General features: G+C 52.9%; 1 protein-coding gene across 6 annotated transcripts in view; it reads right to left on the bottom strand.

The window, feature by feature from the left end:
- The window catches only part of LOC114505596 (mitochondrial import inner membrane translocase subunit TIM16), a 65,581-nt gene extending 54,151 nt beyond the window's left edge, over window positions 1–11,430 (bottom strand). For 5 of the 6 annotated variants that reach the window (XR_004902081.1, XR_004902082.1, XR_004902083.1 and 2 more), the window contains exons 1-6: window positions 11,254–11,423; window positions 8,690–8,786; window positions 7,751–7,825; window positions 4,230–4,300; window positions 3,556–3,739; window positions 1,853–1,929 (exon numbers count right to left, since the gene is read on the bottom strand). Coding sequence is in view for 3 of the 6 variants with exons in the window: in XM_036021007.1 (XP_035876900.1) it covers window positions 1,853–1,929; window positions 3,556–3,739; window positions 4,230–4,300; window positions 7,751–7,825; window positions 8,690–8,786; window positions 11,254–11,313 (564 nt within the window). In the remaining 3 variants the exon portion in view is untranslated. Of the gene's footprint in view, window positions 1–1,852; window positions 1,930–3,555; window positions 3,740–4,229; window positions 4,301–7,750; window positions 7,826–8,689; window positions 8,787–11,253 lie in introns of all 6 variants that reach the window. The other variant, XM_028523427.2, reaches the window with a different exon arrangement.
- Between the last annotated feature and the right edge of the window lie 2,471 nt (window positions 11,431–13,901).

Raw genomic sequence — 13,901 nt, 5'->3', positions numbered from 1 at the left:
ACAGGGAAAGAGGGGTGAGGGGAGGTAGGGAGGAGAAAGGGGGTATAAATGGTGATGGAAGAAGTGACCTAGGTGGTGAACATACAAAATATACAGATGATGTATTATAGAATTGTACACCTGAAACCTACATAATTTTATTAACCAATGTCACCCACATAAATTCAATTTTAAATTTAAAAAAAAGAGACCAGGAAATGGGGCTTCCTAGAAAGTGGAAAAATAAAGAGCTGGAAATAGGATCCCACCAAGTATGCAGACACCACATTTTCTCCTTCAGATGTGTCCTTGCACCCTCCTGACCTGCTCCTCCCCTCCACTCCCTCCCCCTGCCATACTGCCCGGAAGAACCTTTGCAGGCTCTTTTCTTGCCTTCCACCCACTCTTCACATGCAGCTGCAGGCTACAGCACACCCTGAAAGGCCCTGAAGGTCACCTACAACCCCAAATCCAACAAGTGGGTGTCCTTTGCCTCTTCACATGCCCTTCCCAGTGTTCCCTGCCACCTCTCTGGGGTAGACAGCCAGCCGGGCCTCTGCTTCCTTCCTCCCACCAGGCAGCTCCTTCGTCTCCCTTGCAGGTTCTGATCCTTCCTCCCAGTTTACTTTGTCACCTTTTCTCACTTCCTTCTCTCCCACTTAGGAGCACTTCAGTCGCTTGGCTGGTATCACATAAACACAGACAATGTCCACCCTTTCACCATGCCTGCTGTCCAGAGCCCCAGTGCATGGACTCCAATGATCCTCCCGCTTAGATGTCTTAGGTACCTGCAACCCAAAAGGCTTACAGCCATACCAGGGAGCACCCCATTATGGTGGCAGGTATTTCCTCCAGCCTGTGGCCAGAAGCCAGCCTCACAAGTCCCCCACTCCTCACATCTTGCCCACCACCAACCCGTAGCTGTCACCCTCAGGTCTGCACTTCTCCCCTAGAAGTGCCCCACCTTCATTTTTGGATATGCCCGCCCCCACCCCCACCCCCACCCCACCTGCAATGCTCCACTGGGGCAAGATAGCTAAACAGCTTTCAAAATGCAAATCTGCTCACCTCCCTCACACCACAGCCTGCCCCTCCCTGGCTTTAAACACACCAGTGCTTTCTGCAGTAACCAGCACAACCCTTGTGCACTCGACTCTGCTCTCTGCACCCAGGACTGCCCTGGCCCCTGCACCCAAACCTGAAGCTCCCAAGCTCCTCTCTCTGCTCCATGCCATTAACCCTTCCTTCAGAGCCCCTACCAGAGGCCACTCACTGCCTGAGGCCAAGACTCCGCAGCTCCTCTGACCAGCTCAAAGCACTTCAACTCTCTCTCACAGGTCATAATTATTGTTTCAGCTGTATGATTCCCTGATCCACATTGGCCTCGCTTGCCCACAGAACTGGGTGGCATGGGGCCTGGTGTCAGTGAGGACCATGAGCTCTGCTGACTGGGTGTGGGGGTTGGCACAGTACCCTGAGTGTGGATCCTCCTAACAGTTTGGACAGAGCACATAGGCAGGGAGGTGAGGCTTCCTAAAGTTGGTGATGGGAGGTAAATGGCACAAACCAGGACACAGCAAGGCCAACGTGGGGCTTTACTTGTGCCCTCATCTGAGAGTGACCTCAGGCCCTAGTACCAAGGAGGGGTCAGGGCTTGCAGATGCAGGTATGAGTCAGAAGGTGGGAAGGGAGCTGAGATGGGGGAAGGCCTGAAGAATGCCCATCCTTGATGCTCTTCTGCTCCATAAATACCGCCAGCCTGACAGGTACAGCCCAGGACTTGTGCTCTGTGGCACCACAGCCCTGAGAAGAGCACAGTGTGCCTCAGGCCCTCCACAGGCACTTACTCGAGCCTCACCGCCCACCTGCTTACCTTGCATGTTGTGCTCACCAGTGCTCCATCCCGGCTCCAGACAGCACCCTGCACCAGGTCCCCATGGGCTGCCAGCTCTGCAGAGAAGCAGCGAAAGTCAAGAGGTGCACTGGGTCCCCACACCCTGCTCTGGGCAATGAGAACACAGGGAAGCGGGTGGGCCTGGTTGGGGTAACTCCCTGGGGCAGAAGCAGCAGCTGCCAGGGACCCTTCTCCGGTGGGAGGAACAAAGGGAGCAGCTCCTTCCAGATATACTGCACTATACCCAAGGCTCCTTTCTCAGCTCTGCCACTGTCAGGCCATGCTCCTCCTCTGAAACCTTCCAAGGCTCCCTGCTCCTCACCCCTGTCGAGCTGCTGTGCTGTGCTGAGGAGTCATGAAGACCTCAGCACAGTGCTGGGCACTCAATAAGGGCTTGAGATGACAGTTACAGCTGGGGTGACTCCCTAAAGACATCTGCGTGATGACCTTCACCTCTGCTTCAAGGGTGAGGCGGGTCTCCTCAACTGCGCCAGGAGCTGTTTGGGGACAAGGCCTACATCTTCTACTTCCCATCCATGTGGTACAAGATGCCCCTGTGGTGGGCACTGGCTGATGCTGTCAGGAGGGGACCTGGGAGACACCCGAGGCTCGGCCTCAGGCAGTGGCCTTTGGTAGGGACTCTGAAGGAAGGGTTATGCTATCAATGGCCCTTAGCCCCAGCCCCAAAGGAGGGGACATCACCACTGTGAGCTTGGCCTACCCTGGACACTGCACAGCCCTGGGGTATCAGTCTGTCCTTCAATTCTTTGAGCCTTTTGTCTTTACCCTAAAAAGAGGATGAGCATGTCAAAGAGTCTGCAGAAAGGACACAATGACACTGCCACAGAAAATGCCCAGGCCCAGCATGGTTTGCACTGCAGGATCATGACCAGTCGCCCACTGAGGGGCTGGCCCAGAGTTATCACTGTCCATGCATGCTCTGGATGTCTGTGTCTCCCAGATTCCTCATACTGAGACTTAACCCCCACCGTGATGGAACTTGGAGGTGGGGCCTTTGGGAGGCGATCAGCTCATCAGTGGGGAGCACCCATAAGTGGGACTAGTGGCCCTAGGAAAGAGGTCCCAGAGAGCTCCCTCGCCTCTTCCACCATGGGAAGACACAGGGAGAAGATGGCTGGTTATGAATCAGGAACCAGGTTCTTGTCAGACACCAAATTGGCTGGCACCTTGATCTTGGACTTCCAGCCTCCAGAACTGTGAGAAGTAAATTTCTATTATTTATAAGCCACCAGTCTGTGGGATTTTGTTATAGCCACCCAAAAAACTAGGACCACCTACACTGGGAAAACAGGAGGTACAGCACGGTAAGGCAGGGACGCGGCAGGGCTATAAGAGAGCAAATCCTCATCTCCTGGGTAGAAGTCAGTAGTTTGTTTTCAAAACTTAAACAACATACAATTTAAGAAATAATAGTATAAGAAGTTATTTAGACGTGTGGAGGGAAAAGCAAAAAAAACACCTACGTGCGATGAAAACATGCTTTGGGAAATGGAGACAGTGGGGTGTTTATAATTAAGACTTGATTTTATACTATGCACATGTGAGTTTTCGATACTTACTTCACGACTTCACAACTCATGATATCAAACAGGCAAACACAGAAATGGAACACTGTCCAGGAGGGGCTGCCCAGAAAGCGACCTGGCTAATGTGGCCTGTACCTGTTAGGGGCTGCTGCTTGGCCACATCCCAGACCTTCACAGCCGTGCCTGCTGTGCTCACCAGGATGCCGTCCACGGTGGGGTGGAACTGCAGCACCTCTACCCGGGTGTCCTCTGGGCCCAGCACCAGCCCAGGCCCTGAGGGCAGCTCCTGGCCAGGGGCTGGCAGTCGCCACAGTTTCATCTGTGGGAAAGAGCAAGTCTGTGAGCTTAGGACAAGAAGGGGCCTCACTGCATCCAGCCTGCCTTGCCTGGGGCTGCGGCCCCTACCCCTGGGGGCCGTGACTGGGCACAAGGCTGTATGTCCATGTTGGGGAAAGGAGGGGAACCTGGTCAGGATCTTGGGGAAATGGGAGTGGAGAAGCCAGGGGCTCCAATCTATCTCTTCCAGGTCCCCCACACCACTCCAGCCCCGCTGTCCTTAGGCGGTCAAGCGGCAGGATAGCAGGTCACAGGCAGGGCTCTGGCAAGTGCACAGAACACACGGGAGCTGGTGTGTGCTGAGGGACTAAGAAAGTCTGCACTAGCGCAGCCCTGCAGCTCTGGAGAAGGTGAAGGGGTAGCGGGAAGGGTTGGACTGGGACAAAGCAGAGCCCTAGAGGCTCAGAGGGCTCAGAAGGCCCCTACCAAGAGTGGGTGAGGCATCGAGCAGCTCTTCCAGTGGCTCCACTCACCGTCCTATCGGCTGATCCTGTGGCCAGGAGGAAGTCATCAAAGGGAGAGAAGTCCAAGTCTGTGACCAGGTCTGTGGGAGAGGGACGGCTAACTCAGTCAGGCCCGACAAGAACTGGACAGAACGTCCTGCTTCCAGCCCAACATGCCCTTTCCCCAAGGCCGGGAACCGAAGCCCAGGGTTTCAGAGGTGGTAACTCTGCACACACAGCAGCAGGCTCCAGGTCCCAGAAGGGGGGCATGTCTGCAAACTATGGGCAAATGCCATAGACCTGCAACGCATTTCCCTGAGAGCCCAGTGGACTGAGGATGGCCAAGGGCCCAGCACGAAGAGGTCAGCAGGACAATGGGCAGGAAGCTCCTCAGATTACCAGCACCTGTAATCACCCCAAATCCAGAGGCAAGCCAGGGCCTGGCTCGAGATCGTGTGAATGAGCAGTGCTGGCCCCACTCCAGTCACAAACCGCCCAGGCCAACTGGACCTCAACACTTCCCAGGGGAGACGCACACATCAGTGCAGGCGCAACTAGAGGTGAGCTGTGCGTGCAGGGGTGACCCTAAGGTCAGAGGCAAGAAAGGCTCAATGAGGGGCATGGCGGGCCACGGAAGAGGCAGTGGGGGGACAGGGAGGAAGGTAGTTGTCACATGCCTGACCCATCACTCCCCCCTAAGCCAGGGCTGACCAGTCCAGGCGTGAGAGTGCACCTGATCTGTGCCCCCCACAGCCAGAGTCTCTTAGGGGAATTAAACCAGGAATGGGAAGGCCTGGCGACAGGGTGCTTTAGGGACTGGCCTCAGTGGAAGGCCGCCAGGTTGAAAGCAGCTGGCAGCTGCCTTGCCAGGACCCTTCTACGACCTGTGCATTCAGCTGCTCCTTTGGTTCTGGTAGCTCTCCAGGACCCTCCCAATAGACCCCTTTTTGGCTTAAGCAAGCTGAAATTAATTTCTATTCATTTCAATCAAAGAACCTGAACTTCCCAGCTCTGGGGGTGCCAGGAGGGGAGGTTGGAGCACACAGTGAGCCAGAGCCCAGAGGGAAAGTGAGGCCGGGCAGAGATACAGCCAGGCCTTGCGTGTTGTGGGGGATGTGGGCAGGACAGCCAGGCCTGCAGCACCGGCACTTAGCAAGAGCAGAGCAGCCCCCCTCCTGCCTGCCTCTCCACAGGGCCAAGCACAATGTTTTCCTCTCAGCCAGACGTAAGGAAGAAAAAGGGGTGTAGTAAGAACAGGTACCCCCTAGGACAGCCTCAGCCAGGACTCTCGGCCACAAACCCCTGCTGCTCTACCCTGCAGGCTCCACGTTGGACAGGGCAGGGCCAAGGCCCAGAGCAGCAGCCAAGGTAGGCAGCCTGGCAGTCTGAGAAAACGAGAAATAGTAATGTGGCTGATCTGTGCACCTGGTTATGCCGGAAGCCTGAGTCCTGCATGTGCATTTGTCTCACCAAATCCTTAATGACCCACCAGGATGGCAGTGGGGCATCATCGCCCAAGTGGAGGACAAGTACATGCGGACAAAGAGGTTAAGTAACTTGCCCAGAGATACACAACTAAGAAAAGACAAGGCTAAGGCCAGGCAGTCCAGCTTCAGAACCTACATCCTCAGCCCATCATCACACTGCCTTTCCCAAACTGGAGAGCAGACCCCAGCCCACCCCACAGCCTACATATATAGCAAGGCCCCCTAATTGCCTCCCTGACCTCTGCTCTACTGGGCAGCTGGGCTGAAGGGCCACGTGGCACTGAGGCAAGACATAGAAGGTGCCCCAAAGGCTGGGCATCCTGAACACTGCAGCCAGAGCCCAGCCTACCACAGTCTCCCCACCACCCCTGGCCCCTAAGAGGGCAAATAGTGCCTGGTGCCTTGAGGGCAGGTTCTGAAGGAGCTGAAGCTCGGTTACTCCCAGAGCAGCTTCCCAGAAAGGCCGCTCCTACAGGGAGAGGATCTGAAGAGTTGCAGCCACAGTGAAGCATTGACCTGCCAACAGGAGCCTGGTCCAGTTTCTATTTGGAGCCCCCAAGTCATAGGGCACTCACCACCTCAAAAACATCACCAACTTGGGGCAACTCCCCTGTGAGTAAAAAGCATCTGGAAGCAAGCAGCACGGTTCCCAAGAACACAGGGTCAGGCAGACCCGGGTTCCCATTCTGGCTCTGCCAGCAGCAGTACCAACGTTGGCAAGTTCCTAACCTCTCTGAGCCCCAGTCTTCCTAGCTGAAAAATGGGTTATTTTAAAATATACTTCAAAAAGATGTGAGAGTAGATGAGAAAGCAGACTTCTTACATACACTACAACCCAGGTGGGTCTCAAACCATTATGCTGAGTGAAAGAGACCAGATTCGAAAAGACTATGTTTGGTATTTCCCATTTATGTCAAATGTTAAGAAAATGCCATTTTTAGAGCAGAGGCCAGCAAACATTTTCTGGAAAGGGTGAGGGACTAAATATTTTAGGCTTAAAGGACCATACTGTCTCTGCTCAATGCCATAGGTGCTGGGAGAAAGTGGCTACAGATTGACCACCAACGAAAAGACCTGGCAGTGTCCCAGTACAACAGGGTCCCAAGACAGGCAGCAGGCCGGCCATGGCCACACCAGTAGCCTGCAGACCCCATGCAGAGGCAGAAAGTACATCAATAGTTACCTGAAGCCGCAGTGCCTGAGGTGGAAATGGTTTAAGCTCAAAGGGGCATGAGGGATCTTCTGGGAAATGTTCTAAAACTGCATGGTGGTGTATGCAACCTTTAACTTTGATAAAAGTCATCAAATTCTTTAATTAAAACAGGTAATATTAATGATATGTAAATGCTATCTTGATAAAGTTGTAAAAAGCTTTAAAGAAGAATTAGATGAGGATCAATCTTCATTATCATTATTGTATTAACCGCCATCAGCAGCAGCAGCATTCCTACACTGAGCTGCACACCCAGAACAGGGACTAAAGGTCAGCCCCCTTTTCTCACCCAAGGCCAGCCTACAGACTACCAGGGATGCAGGTTAGAGGAGCTGAGTCCATGGCTGCCAAAGCTGGACCGTGAAAGAGGAGGCAGCTGGGTGTTGCCCTAGGAGAGCGAACTGTTTCCTGAAAGCTGGTGGGCTGCCAGGCAGGTTGGAGCCCCCAGAAGTAGATGCAGCAGACAAAGTTCTCTTTGTACATCTCCATCTCTGACCCTGCAGCCAGCCCACCCGCTCCTTGGAGGGCCCTGAGCAGCCAGGCTGGGGAGAAGGCTTGGTGGCAAGGGGTGGTCCCTTAGACTCCAGGACAGGACACGGGGCTTAGAACCACCTAGCTTCTCCGCAGTAACAGGGAGCCAGCTTCTGCCTGGAGCCTCGTGTTGTGCTGGCGCACACCCCTCCTCCTCCCAGGACTTAGCCTTCCAATCTGGACCCCACCTGTCAGAAGGCACAGTGAGGACAAAAGGGACCTGGCAAGCCACAGGCCTGTGAGACCAGGTGAGTATGAATCCTTAGCTCCAGATAAGGAGAGGCAAGTTTGAGATTTCCTAGGTCAAGTCCCCCACTCACCAGAATGGCAGCCCAGGTGGGTCACGTGTCTCCTCTCCTCTCCCTGATCTTCCAGAGGCACGATGCCCAGCACACCTGGTAAATAAACACAGGGACTCTGACTTCTGGCCTAATGGGGATCATCTACCTCCCAGCCTAGGACCCCCAGGGGCCACAAGACCCAAAAGCTCAGGCTTGGACCTTTCCAGAGCCTCCACCCATCATAACAGCATACCCGCATGGAGAGAGATTGGCTCAGGGTTAGGTCCTTCCCTACACAAGAACCTTCCGTGACATTGGAGATAGAGAAGACCCTGGGGAACGAGGCTCTTTCTGGCACTGTGGGTCATAAGAGGTAAAGTGCCAGCAGCCGCCATTTTTCCCAGCTTTACCTGAAAAAGAAGCCATTACCCAAGTGCAGCAGAGCTGAGGGACAAGAGAAAAGCTGGGGCCAATGGCAAGTGTGAGCCTCTGGATAGAGCTCTGCCTGAAGCCCCTGGACTTATTAGCTATATGAACCAAAAAGGTATCATTTTTGCTGAAGTCAGTTTGAGGTTTGAGTTCTCACTGACAACCAAAAGAGTCCTAACTAATGCAAGGAGCTTTACAAACCTTAGTATTCCTATTAATCTTAGCCACCTCCAGGCCCCAGACAAGGAGTGAATAGCATGTGGGGACAACTGGAAATAAAGGCAACAGCCCTCTCCCCACCCTCCTGGCCATGTTCTTGAAGACCACAGCCAATGTGGTTTACACAAAATATGCACACACATTCTAACTAAAACAGATATGATCACTGTACAATGACCACTTTGTAGGGGTCTAAGACCCTGCATGGTGCTGACCTCTGAGCCCCCAAGATGCACCTTCAAGCCTCCAGCCAGCAATGAGTCTGCCCTTCTACCCCATCCTGTTTGGGTAACAATGCCTGAGTCTCCACATCCATGTCCACCTCCTTACCTGGATGGTCAGAGTTGAAGGCAATCAAACTGCAGCTGGATTTGATATGGTTCCCACAAGAGAGAGTAGTTCCTGCTCGAATGTCACTGATCCAGGACTGGAAATAAAGAATAAGAACCCTGAAGGCCAGGGCTCTGCTAGAGCCTAAAACACAGGGTATGGCGTGATTCAGGGAACCCTAAAGCTACACCATTAGAGATGCATTCCTTTGGATCAAACCCTGTCTCCACTCACACAGTCCCTTAGAAAATGTAAAATGGCCCTGGCTGGCATATCTCAGTGGATTGAGTGTGGGCTTCAAACCAGGCATTGCAGGTTCGATTCCCATCAGGGCACATGCCTAGGTTGCAGGCCATGGCCCCCAGCAACTGCACATTGATGTTTCTCTCTCTCTCTTTCTCTCTCCCTTCCCTCTCTAAAAATAAATAAATAAAATCTTAAAAAAAAAAGAAAATGTAAAATGTTCTTGAAATAATATAAGTCATAAAGGAACTGGATTTGCTTATTAAATCAGTTCTCCAACAAGGTGGAAGAAGCTGAAAAAGGAAACTCAGGCTGAATGAAGTCAAGGAGCTAACTGGGCAGTGTTCACTCACATGTGTGTTATTTTTGTTAAAAAGAGGTAGAGAGAAGCAAAGAGAAATGAGCACTTAGTCAGAAGACAGACTCAACTTCCTCAACTGTATTGCTGAAGACCTCCGCTTGAGTCCAGAGGTCTCCTCCAAACACCAGGAGAAAACACCCAAGCCCAGAGAAAGGTAAAATCAAGGCCTTTCCATGAAATCCCAAAGATGAGTGAACAACCTGGAGGGGCAGAGAACTTTTTCTGAAACTAAGATCAGCAAGGTCCACCTATTTCTTTTGCTGATAATAAAGCATCGTTCAACACTCCTTCATGCCACTTAACAATCTAGCACTCCTATTCCCAGCCCACCTACCCAGTGTCCCGGAAGCCACCTCTAACACCCAAGTTTCGTTTTCAATGTTTACCTGCCTCAGATACAATATCATCGTCTTGCATGATTTTCCCCTCCTGATTCATGTTTATGGTACAAATACAGTGACAGAAAATATCTTTAAAAAGAACAACAGATCATCTCTTCTCCCATTTGCCTAACATAAATTGTTGTGAATTCTCTCTGTAGTCTGTGTTTCCATCCCTGTGTGTTTACCTTGCAGGTCTGAGGACCACCAAGGAACAAGCCCCAGCGTCCCTCAAGGACACTCCAGACCCCTCCAAGCAGTACTTAACTTCACTGAGGGATGGTCTCAATGCAAATCTGAGCACCACTCCTCCCACCCACACGCCATCTCCTTTCTTCCTTCCGCATTGCACTTAGAATAAAAGCTAACTTCCTGTGGTCTTTGGATTCTGCAAGATCACTCTTGACTCATTGGACACCATGCTTCCCCATCACTACCTTCCATCCACCACAGCCCACTTTCCATTCCTGCACAAGGCACTTTCCTACTCCACTTTTCCTCTAACTGCTTCTTACCCTTCTGGCCTCAGCTTAACTGTAACTTCCTCCCACCACCCTGATGAGATTAACCCCCACTTCATTTTCCATCTCCATCCCAGCACCCTACCCTTGTTATTCAGGGCATTTATTACAACTTGCAATGTCCATGCATGCCTGTCTGCTTGCTGGCTGTCTCTTTCATGAGACTGTAGGCACCACAGAAGAAGGAAAGTGCTGTCCTATTGGCTGTTGTGACTCCAGCAGCTGGGACAGCACAAGAGGTTCAGAGAAAACACTGTCCATTGGATGAAAATCGGGCTTCTGGCCCGAGCTGCGTGCTGGCAGCTCTGACGTGCGTTGGCTTCTGACAGTCACTAGTTAGGGTCATTTCTTAGGCCTACTTATTGGAAGACAATCCCAGGCCTTCCAAATAACATGGGGAGGGGCTGACCAAGGGTGGCATCATCTATGAAGGCCACTCCTCATCAAGCCAGCTGAGCTTCATGGGTCCGAGGAGCCCCCCAATACTTCTGAACTCCACCTCCTCGGGCTCCCCCAGGCCCCACCCAGCCCCTGGCAGCAACACCCCGAGAAAAGGAACAGCTAGTCTCGAAGAGGAGGAAGCGCCGGCGGAAACCAGAGGGAAAGGCGCGCCTCTGATCGAGCGGCTCACCCCCTCGCATTGACAGAGTAGAACTCGCCAAGACCAGGACAGAAGGGGGCATCTCTCCCACACACTAGCTCCAGGCAGGGGCCATCCGGGCAGCGGGGAGAAGGAGCCGGCACTAGCATCTGCCGAGCCGCAGCTCCCCGGCTAGGCAGACCGGAAGCAGGGAAGGCAGGCAGCCTTGCGGGCCTCAGGCTTTGACTCGGCTGGATGGGCTGCGCGGCCTCGGGGGTCCAGGTTCCGATCGACCGCGGGGCTCACCGAGCGGCCAGAGAGCCTCAGGGAGCTGCGGACACTGCCTGCTGGGAGGTGACAGGGAGGACCGGGCGCCAGTCGAGGGCCTGAAGGGGGAGCCTCGGAACGGACTGGCTCCGGGATCAGTGCGCAGGGTCCCGGGAGGGAAAGGGGGAGCGGGGTCCTAGGGCCAGGCTCACCTCACGGCGGGATAGCCGGGCTTCCGTGTGCCGGAATTTGGACACCTTGAAGCGGCTCATGGCGACGGGGACCCCTGAAACCCAGCTTCCAGGACCGCAGTGTCAGCCTTCAGGTGCACCACCAATAGCCGCGACTCCCCCGGCCTCCAACTCCACCCGCTGCCCACCGCCCTCGGCCACGCCCTGACATACTCCAGCCAATCGAAGCCCGCTCCGGCCAGCTGAGCCCCGCCCCCGGTTACTTCCCTCCCCGCGCGTCAACTGCCCCGCCCAATCGCTGCCGTTCGGCTAGGAGGATCCTGGCGGGGTTGGTGAAGGGGCCTACAGAACGAGCGGAAAGGTCACGTGTAGGGGTAAATCCGCCTGACGCCGACCTGTGAGAGCGTAAAAACAAGGAACTACATCTCTGATTTTGTGTGCAGGGATTTGCCGCCAGAGGCTTCCTGGGGGAGTGGGGAGCAGGCCTCAGCCTGCCCTCCCTGGGGAGGAGAGATGGTAGGAATGCACTAGCTCCATCCATTTCAAGTATGGGGATTGTGGTTGAGGAGCCACTGATCCTGGTCCCACAGATAGTGAGTGGCAGCACGGGTGCGAGCCTAGGTCTGACTCATCTTTGTCCATGGGAGTCTACCCTGAAGCCTCTGCATCACACCCACCCTGCTATGGCCGGGTGGTTCCTGGGAGGGGTGGAGCCTTCAGCATCCCTTTATTAGGGCCTGTCTTGACTGCAAGCCTTGGGTGCAGTGAGACAAGACTCCTCTAAGGGAATCAATGTATTACAAGTAAGCAAAAAAGGTGAAATATTCGGGCAATGGAGAATGCATTAAATAGCAAATGTGCCCAAGGGCGTTGCTTGCTCAGTCCAGGGGCGACTCAGGAGAAAAAAACAGCCTATTTATTTCACTTGGGGCCATTCATCGCAGAAGAATTTCTCTTTAAAAATTGACTCACAGTGATTCCAGAATATGCTTTTGAAATAGAATAGTAAGAAGCTAGCAACATTCCTTGGCACGCGGAAACTGAGACAGATATGCAAACACCATGTCTGAGCGATTTACATTCAGGTGCAGATGTTCACCAGGGCAGAAGGTCCCAATGCCTGGGGGCGGGGAGGGGGGGCAACACTGGAAAAACAAGGACCTCATCCCTAGGGTAACCTCATCCCACGACCTTTCCTCCCTGGAAATAACATCTAAGAGATAACTTCTAGGCTTCAGTTGTATTTCAGCTCCAGGACCAGAAAAACAGCAAAAGCCCGCTGGATGGTACCAGAACCAATTGTAATGAAGACCCTGCCACTGACCAATCAGGGGAGACCATGACCCTGAAAGGGCACACCTAGATAACTGAGGCACATTCTGCTGAAACCTTCCTGAGACCTTCCCTAAGATTCCCTCCTGCAAGAGAGAAAAGCCTCAAGACAAAGGACCAAGCACATGAACTCTCCTTTCTTCCCTTCTTCTTCCCCGACTTCAGTCTTCACAGACATGCGTCTCCTAAACCCTAAGGCAGTGGGCATCAGGAAGCTTGTCCCTAGCTTATCCCCTGAACTTATCCCTAAGGCCCCTTTTTCTCTGACTTCCCAGTGAGCTAAGGCAGCTCAGACCAGGCTCTCCTGTTGCTTCTTCTATGCTAAGCCCTTCCTTGTTTCACTGTCCCCAGCTTTAATAAATGTATCCTCAGAGTCACCTGGACTTGCGTTGTGAAATCTTTCCTACATGAAGTCAAGAACCCACACACTACAGATGGCCCTCAGCAGACCCACTCAGGGCCAGGTCCCTTATTAAAAAAATAATAATATTAATCAATTATACAACTATTGCAAAGTTCATGTAAACCTGCCTAATTTGCTTTATGTCACTTCATTGTTACCACTGAATTCATTTTTGTTTTTTAATCTACCGTTACATCAGGTGGACCTAAGTGGGCACAGTCAGCAAGTGAGAAAGTCTTTATACCCCAGAGGTAACAGAGGGACCTGTACCTCTGTAACAGGGTGCAGCCAGGGGGCTCCCCAAATAGGGATTTGTTGTGGAGTCCAGAACTCAGAGTATCCAGGAAATAATATAGGATGTCCTCACCCCCCGCCACCCTGGCCCCCTGCAATTCTGAACTGGGGGTGGGACACATGGAGCAGGGCCATTGAGAACTGTTTTGCACAGCAACAGTTTTGCAACCAGCCTCAGGCATGGTCATTTAAAATATCTATAACTTTTAACTGGTTTTATGGATATGTTAAATAGCTGTGGCCATGCTTTGAGCCAGAGTGATGAGAGTGATTTCCACCCAGGATGTAACTGGGAAGCAGCTCCCTCTGGTTACAGTGCCTACCTGAGAACTTGGAGATGATTGGCTCCATGCCACAGGGCCATACCTGCCCAGACTTACTATGGCAACCCAGAAAAGCTGGAAAAATACGGGAATGCTGGCTGGTGTAGTCAATTGTGAGAGGAGTTGGAAATGGGGCTGCAGAGGAATATTGGCGCTGGGATTTAAACCCAGGTGCAGCAGCCATGCTAGGAGGGACCACATGACTTTGGAGTAGGGGAGTACCCACAAAGCTTTGACAAGAGAGGGAGAACAACAAGGCTTTGGTGCTCCCTTTGCCATGCAGCTTAGGAAGCTGGAAAGCAAGATGTGGCAGCTAT

This window comes from Phyllostomus discolor, chromosome 3 (genome assembly GCF_004126475.2).
Source record: "Phyllostomus discolor isolate MPI-MPIP mPhyDis1 chromosome 3, mPhyDis1.pri.v3, whole genome shotgun sequence".
Taxonomy (NCBI): domain Eukaryota; kingdom Metazoa; phylum Chordata; class Mammalia; order Chiroptera; family Phyllostomidae; genus Phyllostomus; species Phyllostomus discolor.
The sequence above is the reverse complement of the archived record's forward strand: the minus strand, read 5'-3'. Positions and strand labels throughout refer to the sequence as shown.